At 37.0% G+C, this 13,765-nt stretch overlaps 1 protein-coding gene across 1 annotated transcript; it reads left to right on the forward strand.

Moving 5' to 3' along the window:
* The first annotated feature begins 808 nt into the window (after positions 1-808).
* LOC120485648 (CMP-N-acetylneuraminate-beta-galactosamide-alpha-2,3-sialyltransferase 1) lies at positions 809-13,323 on the forward strand. Its single transcript, XM_039681481.2, has 7 exons — positions 809-937; positions 3,370-3,680; positions 6,266-6,459; positions 7,686-7,865; positions 12,364-12,409; positions 12,571-12,690; positions 12,882-13,323. Exons 2-7 carry the CDS (start codon positions 3,411-3,413, stop codon positions 13,047-13,049), a joined length of 978 nt encoding a protein of 325 aa, XP_039537415.2. The 5' UTR covers positions 809-937; positions 3,370-3,410; the 3' UTR covers positions 13,050-13,323.
* Positions 13,324-13,765: the final 442 nt, after the last annotated feature.

The following is a 13,765-nucleotide window of genomic DNA, read 5'->3' on the forward strand; positions in this document are numbered from 1 at the left end:
CCATCTTGAAACAAGGGAGCCCCTCCACTTTAATGCATCAGTGTCAATGTAGTAGACACAGGTCTAACGCAAATAAAATCACCATAAATCATCATGAATGCGATTTTTCTTGTTTTTTTTGGGTTTGTTCCAACGGTCAGACATGTATTTATCATTGATTCCAGAAAAAAAAAAAAAAAAAAAAAAAAAAAAAACATTCTTCCTAGTTCAGATATCATCCGTGAACTTCATACGCTGCACAAAAGTCCGCCACCATCAATGAATTCGAAGTAAAGGCAGCACCTAGCTACTTCCTATGACAAGACCCCTGTTCCAAGATTGCGGCGGTTTTGACGCATGCACCCCCAGGTGAGGTCTAGTGTATATATCTATGGATGTCATCAAAGATATCCATGTCTTTCTTTCTTCAGTCGAAAATAAATTAAGGTTTTTGAGGAAAACATTTCAGGATTTTTCTAGACAGAATGGACTTCAACGGTAACCAAATATTCAAATAAGGTTCAAATGTATGTCAATGTAAGTCTCGACACGAGTCGAGAAATAAGATCTCATCTAGCGAGAGGAGTCTTTTTTTTAAATAAATATGCATTTGAAACTTTTGAAACATCTTTGAACATTATACATTATATAGAAATACATTAATATTATAAAATATGTGGATTTTGTCCCTTACAATATTCTGTTGGAACATAGGCCTATATAAATAACAGGTGTTTTAGCAAACCTTTTCCGAGGAAGTTACACACAGCTCCACCCATAGCCTACAGCTTAAAGCACAGGTTCATTACTCCACACACACACACACACACACACACACACACACACAAGCATCGACAGAGTCTTACCTGAGGCATTTCTCTAGTAATGCGCCTCTAATAACGCAGGATTTGAAAAAGAAAAAAACACCACGCTGAGAAGTCCGAAATACATTACCAAGGTAAGTCAGTTTATATTCTTAGGAAAAGTTGTATGAGTAAATTATGCTTGAGTATCAATATATCGCAGCACATTACAGCTGTGTATTCAAGTTCGACAAAACCTTATTCCTTACCAAAAATAGGCTAACAGTAGGCGACCATATTCCATGCTTTGATAAATAATGGCAACATCACCATATTTGCACGTTATAACCATGTACATCCATTTTATGTATGTGCTGTAGAATTTAAACATGTGATTGCAGAGCCCGTTCTCATCCCAAAGCGCCATATAGGACGCTTTTGCAAGGGTGCCATGTGCGTTGGATATTTACGCTTTTGCAAAAGCGTTGTATATGGCGCTTGGGATGAGAATGCGTTGGATTGTGCACAATATTTTGATAATGCCGTATCAAATTAAATAATGATTTTACAGTCTAGTTATTAAAAATATCTCAGAATTCCAGGACTAAAGTCAGAACCCTTGAAAAAAAGAAGTTTATTCATTATTTATATTCTATTAGACCTGTACTTAACACAAACACTTTTGACTGAGATATAGGCTACTTAAAAGTATCACTAGTATACTGGGTTTTTCGTTGTCTTTACTCTTTTGATTGAGTAGCCTATTAAATACTTAAAAAAAAAAAGTTTTATATAAAAAATACAAAATCAGTTTTTTAATATTGATTTATAAAGAAAACAGATGTTCATAATTCTGAGTAGGCTATGTGAATTTTTGTGAAGTCCACTGCTGGTGTAGCCTACATGAATTTACTTCAAATCTACCTAAAAGTATGAAGATGAAGTTATAAAGTCAGAATTGCGCTTAATAAACTGTAAAAAATGTCCAAGAACCCATGCAGCTTCATTCCAAATAAACATGAACAACTAAAACAAACACAAACAAACGCTTGGCTTGTCAAGAAACATGAACTAGACATAAACTCATTGTAAAAATGTTCAGAAAATAAAAAAGTTCTGAGTGTCTTTATGAATTTCTCTTTCACTCAAACAAAACCAAACCAAAATAGCACTCCTGCGCTGTAAATACAACAGTCTCTTTTATCAACATAAGAATATGTCCTCCGGTTCTCACCAATGCAGGTCTGCAGGTTCTTTCTGTCTCTCCACCAGTTACTGAAATAACAATCAGGTGTTAATAATTTGCACTTGGTCAGGCTGTAACTATAAACAGAAGAGTCCTCTCAAACTATCAGGATAATGCATTCTTGCTCTGAAGGAGAGCTACACTTTAGTCCAGGCTTTAACAAAGAAATGGTCCCTTAAACTATTGGCTTCAATGACCGCTATACGTTTTAAAGGGATAGTGCACTTTGAAATTCATTTTTGGTATGTTTTAGCTTACCTCAAGGGCATCCAAGATGTAGGTGTCTTTGTTTCCACAGTATTTTCAATTTTGATATTTTAAGGTCAAACCGTTCTTGTCTGTCAGTCATATAATGGAGGTATATGGTCACCACCTCAAAGAGCATGCACAGAGAAGTCCAAATTAAACATGATTTAATGACTTGTAATTATAAGTACACATTGATGGCCTAATACACAAAACGAGTGGTGTGTGAGAGGAAATGAACAATATTTATATAGTTTTTACCTCTTGTTACCATAGCCATAAAGTGCCCACGCCCTTAGATCACTTGGACGTGGCTGTGTTTACAAGAGGTAAAAAAGATATAAATACTGTTTTCTCACACAAACCGTTCGTTTCGTGTCTTAGACCATCAATGTCTACTTACATTTACGAGTCATTAAATCATGTTTAATCTGGACTTCTTTGTGCGCGCTCTTTGAGGTGGTGACCATAGACCTCCATTATATGACTGATAGACAAGAACGGTTTGACCTAAAAATGTCAAAATTGAAACTACTGCGGAAACAAAGACATCTACATCTTGGATGCCCTTGAGGTAAGATAAAACATACCAAAAATTAATTTCAAAGTGAACTATCCCTTTAACACGTTGAAGACCTTTCTCAAACATGAATTTAATTTGAACCTAATTTAATTTCTGGAAGCCGGCTTTTACTGCATTCAGATATCAAATACAGACATTAAAGAGTATATGAAAAGAACATTTAAGTAATCCTCATAACTTCTATAACAAAGGAAAATCTCCCGAGAAGTCATTCAGCTCATTTGATATTTAGAAGGAAAAATATTTATTAATATGTTGATTAATCAATCATTACACATTGAAGCAGCAGTGGATTCCAATCCACCCCCTTCAACCTATTACCATCTGGTCGGCAAAATAATTTGCTATACGTATTTCTGGAGTTTTTGCAGTGTCTTTTCTTCTAAAATGCTCTTTCTGGACACCAGGGGTTTGGTTACTGGCGAAATGTGACTTGGCTTTGGTACATCTTTAGCCCCCTTGTATTTGTCTCTTTTATAACTCAATATGAATCACTCTCTTTCCCTCTGTAGGTCTATTATATTTCTGTTTGAAGTAACCTGTAACAACACTGATGACCATGCGACTGAAACGGGTCTTCAAAATCACCGCACTCCTGAGCTCTACGAGCATCTTGTTATTCCTGTACTTTCAAAACTCAGCAGTGGTTTTGATATACAGTTCTTACAGTTTTGTCTTCGAGCGAGCTCAGCACACATCCCATATCTGTTTGGAAGACAGCGGAAATAGTAGCTGGTTCAATGAACGTTACAAACCCACTGTTCCACTTTTGCTCAATAGCACCAACAGTGTATTACAAAGAAACATCTTCCGCTGGTGGAAGGTAAGAAAGTTTGCTTCAAAATAAATATGCTTTTGGTATATGCCTACCCCCCAAATTAAGATTTTGTTATGTTTTTCAAAGAAGTCCAATTATTCTCGCCAAGGCTGCATTTATTTGATTCATGAAAATACAGTAAAAACAGTAATATTGTGGAATATTTTAAATAACTGTTTTCTATTTTAATATAAATTTAAAATAAGTAATTTATTCCTGTGAAAACCATGCCAACAACCATGGTTAATATTTTTGTAAACACCTATTAGTTTAATACATCCTTACTTAAAGGCACACTATGTAGGAATTCCGTTTTTGTCAAACAGCTGTGGAGTACCTGTATATAGATATAGAGTGCCGAAGTGATGACGTCACTTTGTAGGACAACATGGAAGTTAGCGTCGCATGGGTTCCCTCGATCAAAAAGCTATGCATTTTCCCCATAGACTTTTGGAAAATCGCAAAAAATAAGAAAATAAGTTGTGACCCTTACACGTTTTGTCTATCAAGATAATCTTTACAAGTTAATCCAAAATGTATACATGTTGAAGCCTATATAAAGTTAAAAAACACAAGCAGACACAATAAATAAAAATAAAAACACAAGGTGTGTTTTATGTCATAGATCTAAACATGAAAATATTTAGAGGCTTTGTTCACCACAGACCTTATTTCAGGCGATTTACCAAAAACCCATTCAAAAATCCCATAGACTTCAGAGCGAGGGAATTTGGAGTGGTAAAATGCTAACTCACTTCCGCGTTTTGGCCTACAAAGTGACGTGATAACTTCGGCACTCTATTTGTTGCTCTACTTTGGGTCCATTTATTGACATAGCTGATAGTTTGTGAATGGATAACTTTAAACATTTTATTTTTGTTTTTGGGGGATTTCCACTGTAAATATGCACTCTTTTGGAATTACTATTGGGGTTACTTAATTTTTTACGCCTCCGTTGGCCGGTACATTCAGAGCAGTGGTGGTTCTGCTACTGCTTGAACATCTTTGGGGCCAACAGACCCCTGTCTGTTACAATATTTTCACCATCATTGATATAGATAAAAAAATAAAACATATGACTATTCTAAACCTACGGAGGCGTATTGCATTCACTTGAAGAAAAAAAATCTACTCTGTTTTTCTGAATTAATGAGTTAATTTTTCATGAGAAAAATTATTTTTGCTCTGTTTTTCTGAATTAATGAGTTAATTTTTCATTAGAAAATAAAGTTTTTGCTCTGTTTTTCTGAATTAATGAGTTAATTTTTCATGAGAAAAAAAGTTTTTGCTCTGTTTTTCTGAATTAATGAGTTAATTTTTCATGAGAAAAAAAATTTGCTCTTTTTTCTGAATTAATGAGTTAGTTTTTCTTGAGAAAAAAAGTTTTTACTCTGTTTTAACTCATTAATTCAGAAAAACAGAGCAAAACATTTTTTCTCATGAAAAATTAACTCGTTAATTCAGAAAAACAGAGCAAAATTTTTTTTTCTCATGAAAAATTAACTCATTAATTCAGAAAAACAGAGCAAAAAAACATTTTTCTCATGAAAAATTAACTCGTTAATTCAGAAAAACAGAGCAAAAATTTTTTTTCTCATGAAAAATTAACTCATTAATTCAGAAAAACAGAGCAAAATTTTTTTTCTCATGAAAAATTAACTCGTTAATTCAGAAAAACAGAGTAGATTTTTTTTCTTCAAGTGAATGCAATACGCTTCCGTATAAACTAGATGTTTAATGTCAAAATACAAATTCACTTCCTGCTTACACCAGGGGCACATTAAAGCTCAAACCGGTGCGCAGCATTTTGCTACGGTTGACATTGTCATGAACAATTGAAAATATTAGAAGACGTATTTGTCTTCTCGTCCTGAAATGCGAAGCAAATGTTGTATCACAATAATTAGGAACCACAGTTTCCTCAAATCCCTTGCTTGAAATGTTCTTTCTTATTTTAGATGGCAAGGTCAGTGATTGTAACATTGAACAATTGACAAAATGGCTCACAAAATTTACATATGAACGCGAAAGGAGACGACGTAAAAACAATTTCTGCTCTGATAGCCGCTAGACCATGTTAAATGCTGTGTTAGAAAATTAGGAAAGGTTAGAGAACTTTAATTGTGCATGCTTGGTACATTTTTAGTCTTCAAACCAAGCTCAGTTTAAATCCTTTTTTACGCATTAGGTCAGTGGCCACCTATTTTGAGGCGGTCTTGTGGTTGTTTGAATGCATTCACCCACATGAGCTTTTACACTATGAAAACAGTCCAGTCGAATGCAATTTCGACTAGACAAGCTCAAAACGTTTTAGATCCCATTTACACCTTGTCATCCAATAGTAATGGGATTGACAAAAACACTTCTCAATACCCTAGATACAACAAGCATATAAAACAATAAATGTGTAATATGACTTTTTACCAAAAACATCATGTTATGGAGATACAGAGCTTCAACAAGCCCGTCTTTATTCTTTGTTCACAATGCCTCTTGAACATATTGCACTGCAAACCTCTTAAAATAGTGCTCACTTTTACATGATTGAATAATATATTTCATTCTGTTCCTGATGAAATAATTTCGTACAGGAGCTTCAAGATGTACGAAGTGCATCAAACTACACAAAGGTGGTGGACCAGCTGTTTTCTCTATTCCCCAATGAAGATCACTACTCAGACGCTGGTCCAGATCGCTGCCGAACCTGTGCTGTGGTGGGAAACTCTGGGAACCTCCTGGGATCCAACTATGGTCAACTGATAGACAGCCATGACTTAGTCATAAGGTAATATATTAGATTATGTCAGACTGAAGTGTCTTTATTGGCATTGATGGTTCCATGGAGAACTTTTAACATCCATGGGACCTTTCCATTTAACAACAGGTTCTTTACGCTGGAAAAAAGGGTATTCGGATTATTAAAATGTTCCTCAGAAGGGTTTTTCAAGAACTGATCACTGAAAATTTCTTTAAACATTATTATTATTGTGAAGGACATAATTTAAAGAGCCATTTTCAACCATAAAGTTTCTTCATGGAACCATCAATGCCAACAAAGAGTGAATAACGAAGCTTTCAACCATCAGAATCGATGAAACAATTAATGACAGAGGCTGTTGTTGTATGCCTGATCAGATGTGATCCCATTAGATCATGTGATTCCAGAGAAGACTTTATTTACACTATTTTCAAAACGATGCCTTAAAGGCATTTCATAAGAATATCATTGTAGCAACATTAGATGATGTGGAATGATGTCGGGAACCGGCAGGACATTCAAAGACGTTAATGAATGTAAAATAAACAAATACAAAATGAAAGTTCTCACGGACGACTGGCTTTCACGAATAACAAAACACAACATAAATCCAGGCCTGGCCTCTCTCCATCTTCACTAGGGTTGGGTATCGTTCGAATTTGAATGATTCTGATTCCAATTCCGATTCCTTGTTTCGATTCCGGTTCCTAGCGATTCTCGATTCCGATTCTTTTAAGACGCAGGGTCAAAAAAGTTTAGCTAACCTTGCTAACCAATGGTATTTCTGAAGGAAATACTCCTTTTGTCACAAATTTAGCATTTTGCCGAGATTTCGTTATTTTTAGAAAAGTGAAGCCACACTTTGGACCACCGACGTAAGCTACTCATGTTCGACTCGCGCGGTTATGCCAACACTTCCGGTAGATGCTTCTTCTTTGGTGTTGTTCAGCGGTTTCTTCTTCCGCTCGGCGGACTGTGAATATCGAAACTAGGAATCGAAATTTTAACCTTTGAACGATTCCAGGAAAAATGAAAAGTTAGTCCCGGTTCCAATCGATACTCGATTCTCGATACCCAACCCTAATCTTCACTGTCGTCGCTCCTCCTTGAGAGATAGGAGAGCGGTGCGGCACACAGGTGTCGCTCATTATCAAATCACGCCACCGGCCTCGCGCCATTCTCTCGAGGCCCTTGGCCTCGCCCTGCTCTCCACAATCATGAATACCTCAATCTCCTGTGTGTCTTTCTTTCAGGATAAATAAAGGCCCAACAGAAGATTATGAGAAGGATGTGGGAAACAAGACCACTCACCGGATTATGTATCCCGAGAGCGCTGTGGACTTGGATGACAACACCTATCTGGTGCTTCTGCCCGTTAAAGTTCTGGACATGCAGTGGCTTATCAGCGCTTTTACCACTAGACACATCAGACAGTAAGAATTAAACCAGGGATGGTCTTTCGATTAAGAGATAGCAGGGTCTGTTGGCTCTACTTTTGGAGAAAGCACAACGGCCATCACATGAGCCATGATAACCAATCGCATTACAGCGTTGACGGTCAGCCATTGGATTTCTTTCAGAGATGCGCCACACTCAATTGGCGAATACCAAATAGAGTTTTTGCGCCCTTGAATGGCACTTGGGGAAGGGGACGCCAATTGTAGAGGTGTTCCTAACAAAAGTGAACACACTTGAAATTTGCCCGATGACAGCAGACACACGCGTCCAAAGTAGCACGTACGCTTAGGGTTGGGTATCGTTTGAATTTGAACGATTCTGATTCCGATTCCTTGTTTCGATTTCGGTTCCTAACGATTCTCGATTCCGATTCTTTTAAGAGGCAGGGTCAAAAAAGTGTAGCTACCCTTGCTAACCAATGGCCTTTCTGAAAGAAATAATCCTTTCTGATGGAAATACTCCTTCTGTAAAAATACTCCTTTTGTCACAAATTTTGCATTTTGCCGAGATTTCGTTATTTTTAGAAAAGTGAAGCCACTCTTTGGATCACCAACGTAAGGTACTCATGTTCGACTCTCGTGGTTATGCCAACACTTCCGGTAGACGCTTCTTCATTAGTGTTGTTCAGCGGTTTCTTCTTCCGCTCGGCGGACTGTGAATATCGAAACTAGGAATCGAAATTTTTACTTTTGAATGATACCGGGAAAAACGAAAAGTTAGTCTCGGTTCCAATCGATACTCGATTCTCGATACCCAACCCTACGTACGCTCCTCCTTTAGTTAGTGAATTTACAATACTTGCATTGTCTTAGCCGTTGAACAGAGCTCTTAATGTATTATAGTCCTTCACGCCTATTGCGATCTCAAAATTCCGGCCAGTTGATAATACCTAGAATATCAAAATCAACTGCTGGCGGTAGATCCTTTTCCTATTTAGCGCCTAATCTTTAGAACAGTCTTCCTAACATTGTCTGGGAAGCAGACACTGTCAGTTTAAATCTAATATTGAGAAATGTGATGCCCACCAAAGCGTTTGGAGCCCATTGCCTGCGCGCGAACCAGTTCTTTGCGTTTCGTCAGCCAAAGAACCGGTTCTCGGCCGGGAAAACTGGTTCCAAAGCGGCACCAACTCTTTGCTGGACTAGAACCGTTCTTTTACCACGTCATGCTTACGTCAGGGGCTGGGGGCATCTTTTCTGACCGTCGCAAAGCCAGGAGAAACATTTGCAGAAACCCGATTGAGTCCGCCTTCGTAATTGTTATGCTTGAAGTTAACGCAAGCGTTTCTATTTTTTTTTTTTTTTGAAAACATTATAAGCAAAGAAGAAAACCGTCACAATATAGAACAAATAAATGGAAAGAAAAAAAAGACAAGACAGGGGTACATTACTAATCAGAAAAGATTACATATCAAAAGAAAAGATTAAACAGGTTCTGAAAGTGTTCGCAAGTTGAAACAACTCCGAACCAACTTTGAACCAGCACCAGTTCTGTACCAGTTCATTTTTTGGTGGAAAAGGGGGTAATAGAACATGATACAATCCTATTTTTCAATAGTCAGTTAAATGATTGTTAAGCTGCATAAATGAGGTCAGCCGGAAACCGAGACCATTGGCTTGCTTAGTTGGGGAAATTTCATTTTATGTTCAACATTATTTTCCTGCTATCTCTGTAAAGCTGCTTTGAAACTATCTGTATTGTAAAAAGCGCTATATAAATGAAGGTGACTTGACTCTTTAACCTCCACAGAGGTCACACCGCTCAAGTTTGGCTTGACCAATGAGAAAGGTGCAATTTTAAAGCGGGAAAAGTTCCTTCGTTTGGAAGCTGACTCATTGGCATTATTAGATTATGCTGGCAGTTTGTCTCCCTTTATGCTTTGATTAACATAACAAGCATTCAATGTTCAGGGCATCACACAAGGATTCATTTGAGAAGCATGAGACCAATAAGGTTACATTATTTAGTGGTTCAATTATAAAGCATGCTTATCAAAATACAATACAACAGATACACTGTCCTGGGGATATCCATGTTCATTGAACAGTAAATCAAGAAATTAATGAAGACAAGCCTGTTTTACAGGCTTTATGAGTCTCTCCTAAAGCCTTTTTCATGTGGCCAACTTCCACATTCTTTTGAGTAAAAAAAAAAAAAAAAAAAAAAAACGGTCTTAACCGATAGTAACCAGAGGCCTTTTCTGGATTTTTTGGGTAGTTGCTCTTCCTGGATTGTCCACAGAACACAGTTTGCTTTTTGGGCGAGGGGGTTTTCTGGATTATTCATCAACTATAATGAATAATCGTGTGTCTTTTTGGTCCAGACACTACATATATCAAACTTTAAAATTGATACTATGAAACTAAGGGCCCTATTATACAACCGGCGCAATGTCGCACAAGCGCAACGCAAGTGCTTTTTGCTAGTTTCAGCCTGACGCAGTTATCATTTTCACATTCTGCGCATGTTGTTTAAATAGGAAATGCATTTGCGCCCATTTGTTCATCATCCATGGGTGTGCTGGTCTCAAAACGAGGTGTCTTCAGGCGCATTGTTGGTACGTTGCTATTTTGAGGCAACTGAAATAGATTGCGCCATTCATTGACCAACAAAAACCTGGTCTAAAGTCTATGGTGCATTTTTTTGTTCGTTTTTAATGGACGCATTTGTAATATGTTCCTAGGTGGGAGCACAATGCGCATACACTCTGTTTACTACACACGCAGGTTCGCCCAGCAGAACACAAACATGTCAATTATTAAAAATTAAAAAAGGATTACAATGTAAAAGATTATTATTGTCTACATAAATATATGGTGGAATCCGGCTTGTCTTGTAGATGGTCTGCTTGCACGCTTTAACCTCACGCACGAGCAGATCCGTTTCCTCTCTGGAGGCACGTTCAGTCTCTCCACTTGCAAATTCCGTCATGTAAATAGCGAATTCGCCATGGCGGGACTACAACTGGCTTTTAAAGTCAAGTCAAGTCACATTTATTTACATAGCGCTTTTGACAATACAGATTGTTTCAAAGCAGCTTTATAGAGATAACAGGAAAATAATGCAACAAAGTTTGTTTGAGCCACTCTGGAGAAAACCGTGATGTAATCGTCCAGCTCAGTTCTCATATAATGGTGTCAATGCAAAAAAAAAAATGGTGTCAATGCAGGCTGATCAATATTATTGTTGAATATTAAATTAAATGTCCCCAACTATAGCATGGAAGGTGGACAAAAAGCAGGTTTACACAATGTTTTGAGAAAATGTACCATATAGTCACACACACAGACATCAAGATTTTGCATATGATTCACAACAATGGTGACAATAAATAAAAATGCTTCATGCTGCAATGCATGATGGGTAGCTTTCATAGTACAAAACATCCTTGATGCCCAAGCTTTTTTGTCTTGGTTGTCACCATTGTTGTGAACCATGTTTGTGTTTGTGTCTGTGTTTGACTATGTGATTCACTTTCTTAAAAGACTTTGTACACAGTGATCATTTTAAAGTTAATGCAGTTCCACAAGATTGGTGGTTATAAATATCATATATATAAATAAATATCAGATAGAAAAACAAAATGCTGTTTAAGGCTTGCATTGTGTTGATTTTGTCATCATCAACAAGCAGCTGAAAACAGCTGATTTTACTTTTGGCTTTCTCTGCCACAACAATGGTGTTATACAAACACACAGTTACAACAGCCAAATAAAAGCTCAAATAACAAGAACTGGGACCAAGAGCCCAACTAAAGGAAACACAGATCACCACAGTGGTGACTTAAAATGAAACAAATATCACCATCTAAACAATGTAAGGAAATTACATTGAAATAAACATGAGTTTTATTTTAATGCATCCTAAGAGTATTTATTTGGTCCAGAAACAGTATTAGTTTTTAACCTTGTACGAAGGATCCATTAACATATTATTCAGACGTCCAGAACACGTCACAAAAAGATGTCATAAAAACTTTCACTCTGGCCCGTCAGTGGACGCCTTTTCAACGTCCGACTTTTGTGGCGAACAGGACTTTGTTTTTAATGAAATGGGAGATGAGACTCTGATTTTTTTATTGCACGTAAAGCCCAAAACACACCCATTACTCATTAAGAGAATAGGGACAACTCTTCTAGACCATGCGCCGGGTACGCCGACCATTTTTCGCGTTGTTAAACTAGCAAAAGTGGATTCGGACGCCCTAAGTGGACTTGCGCCGTGCGCTTTAGACCATGTGCTTAGATCATTAAAATAGGGACCTCAATGTTTCTTTACCTAAAACAATGTTTTCCTGGTGAGTAAATGATGACAGAATTTTCATTTTTGGGTGCAGTATCCCTTTAACAAAACAAAAAACAAAAACTTAAAATGCATTTGTATAGTCATTTTTGAGTCCAAAACAATGTGGATATTTAATTGTATATGATCTTTTAAATCTGAATTTTGATCTAAATGTATTTGTTTTCTCAGTACATACACCAACGTTCCATCTTCAATCAAAGCAAATAAGGACAAGGTGAACAACACAGACCTAATCTTGAAATCAATTAATCAATCAATGACAATTGTTGATGTTTTTTTTTTTTAATTTGCATGGTTAATATTAGCATCACCTGAATGAAATCTGTCATAAATGCACATTTCAAAAGTGTCCTGTTTTATTCCTGTGGTTTTTAGGTGATGATTCTGCACCCTGAATTCATAAAATATGTGCACGATAACTGGGCAGAAGGTCATGGCAGATATCCATCCACTGGTTTCTTAACGCTGATATTCGCTCTTCACATCTGTGACACGGTAAAAACTCCCATTCTGCCGGTTCAAACGGTGTGTGGCACAGCTAGTGTGGCACTGCTGTTGTTTTTATTTATAAAAATAGAAAAAAGACAATGAATTTAATATTAAAACTAGAGGAATAATTTTTTCACATTTTACATTATATTCTCACGAAGGAACTATAAACGCACTGATAACTCTTTCTCTTGCAGGTGGATGTTTTCGGGTTTGGAGCTAATAGTGACAGAAAATGGCATCATTATTTCGATAAAACAATGACTTCATTTGAAAATGACTCTCATGGTGGAGACTTTGAAAACAAGACAATAAATCAGCTCCATCAGGAGAACAAGATTTTGATGTACAAGGGTTTGAAGTAGGTTCTTGGGGAAACACTACCTTTGTACTGCACTTTATTGTGTTGCAATGTTGCAGCAGAGACTTTCAGATTCATCCCGAGAGGTGCAAGACATCAACAAGAGTTTAAAATGTTCTCCACTAGCAGTACTACCTGAATCTGTTGCATTAGCGGATTAATTTTTCAGTCGCGCGTTATAAGTGCCTATTCATTTAATGTAATAGTTTTTAGTTTTTTGTGTGTGCAAGTACATCCTTAAAGGGATACTTCGGGATTTAGCATTAACGGACAACTCCGGCGCAAAATGAACCTTTGGTCTAATTACACATAGCTAGTCAACCGTTATCCGAGATTTGTTTTCATGATTGCCGAATGTAAATTGTTTTATCTCTAAAAACAGTTTAGCCTATAACGCTAGTATAATGCTAGTATATAGGGCATAGAGTAATGACAAATAAAAATCGCTAATAAGGCTCAAAATAGCCCCACAGTACATGATAGCATAATAAGGGTCCCTACATTCAAAGCGAAGCATTGAGAACTTTGTCAGTGTCCATACAGTTTAATAAGAAGATATTTTATACACACAGTCAACTTCGTCAATACAGGAAGAAGCCATCTTTGAAAAATAGTCTCTACCAGTCGATCTACGAACGCCGATCCAAGTGCACTGGTGACATGTGAATAAGGTGAGCGCGAACAGTAGTCTACATGTACATATTGATGAGAAGAAAACGG

Source organism: Pimephales promelas, chromosome 18, assembly GCF_988280905.1.
Source record: "Pimephales promelas chromosome 18, fPimPro1.hap1.1, whole genome shotgun sequence".
In the NCBI taxonomy this organism is placed as follows: Eukaryota; Metazoa; Chordata; class Actinopteri; order Cypriniformes; family Leuciscidae; genus Pimephales; species Pimephales promelas.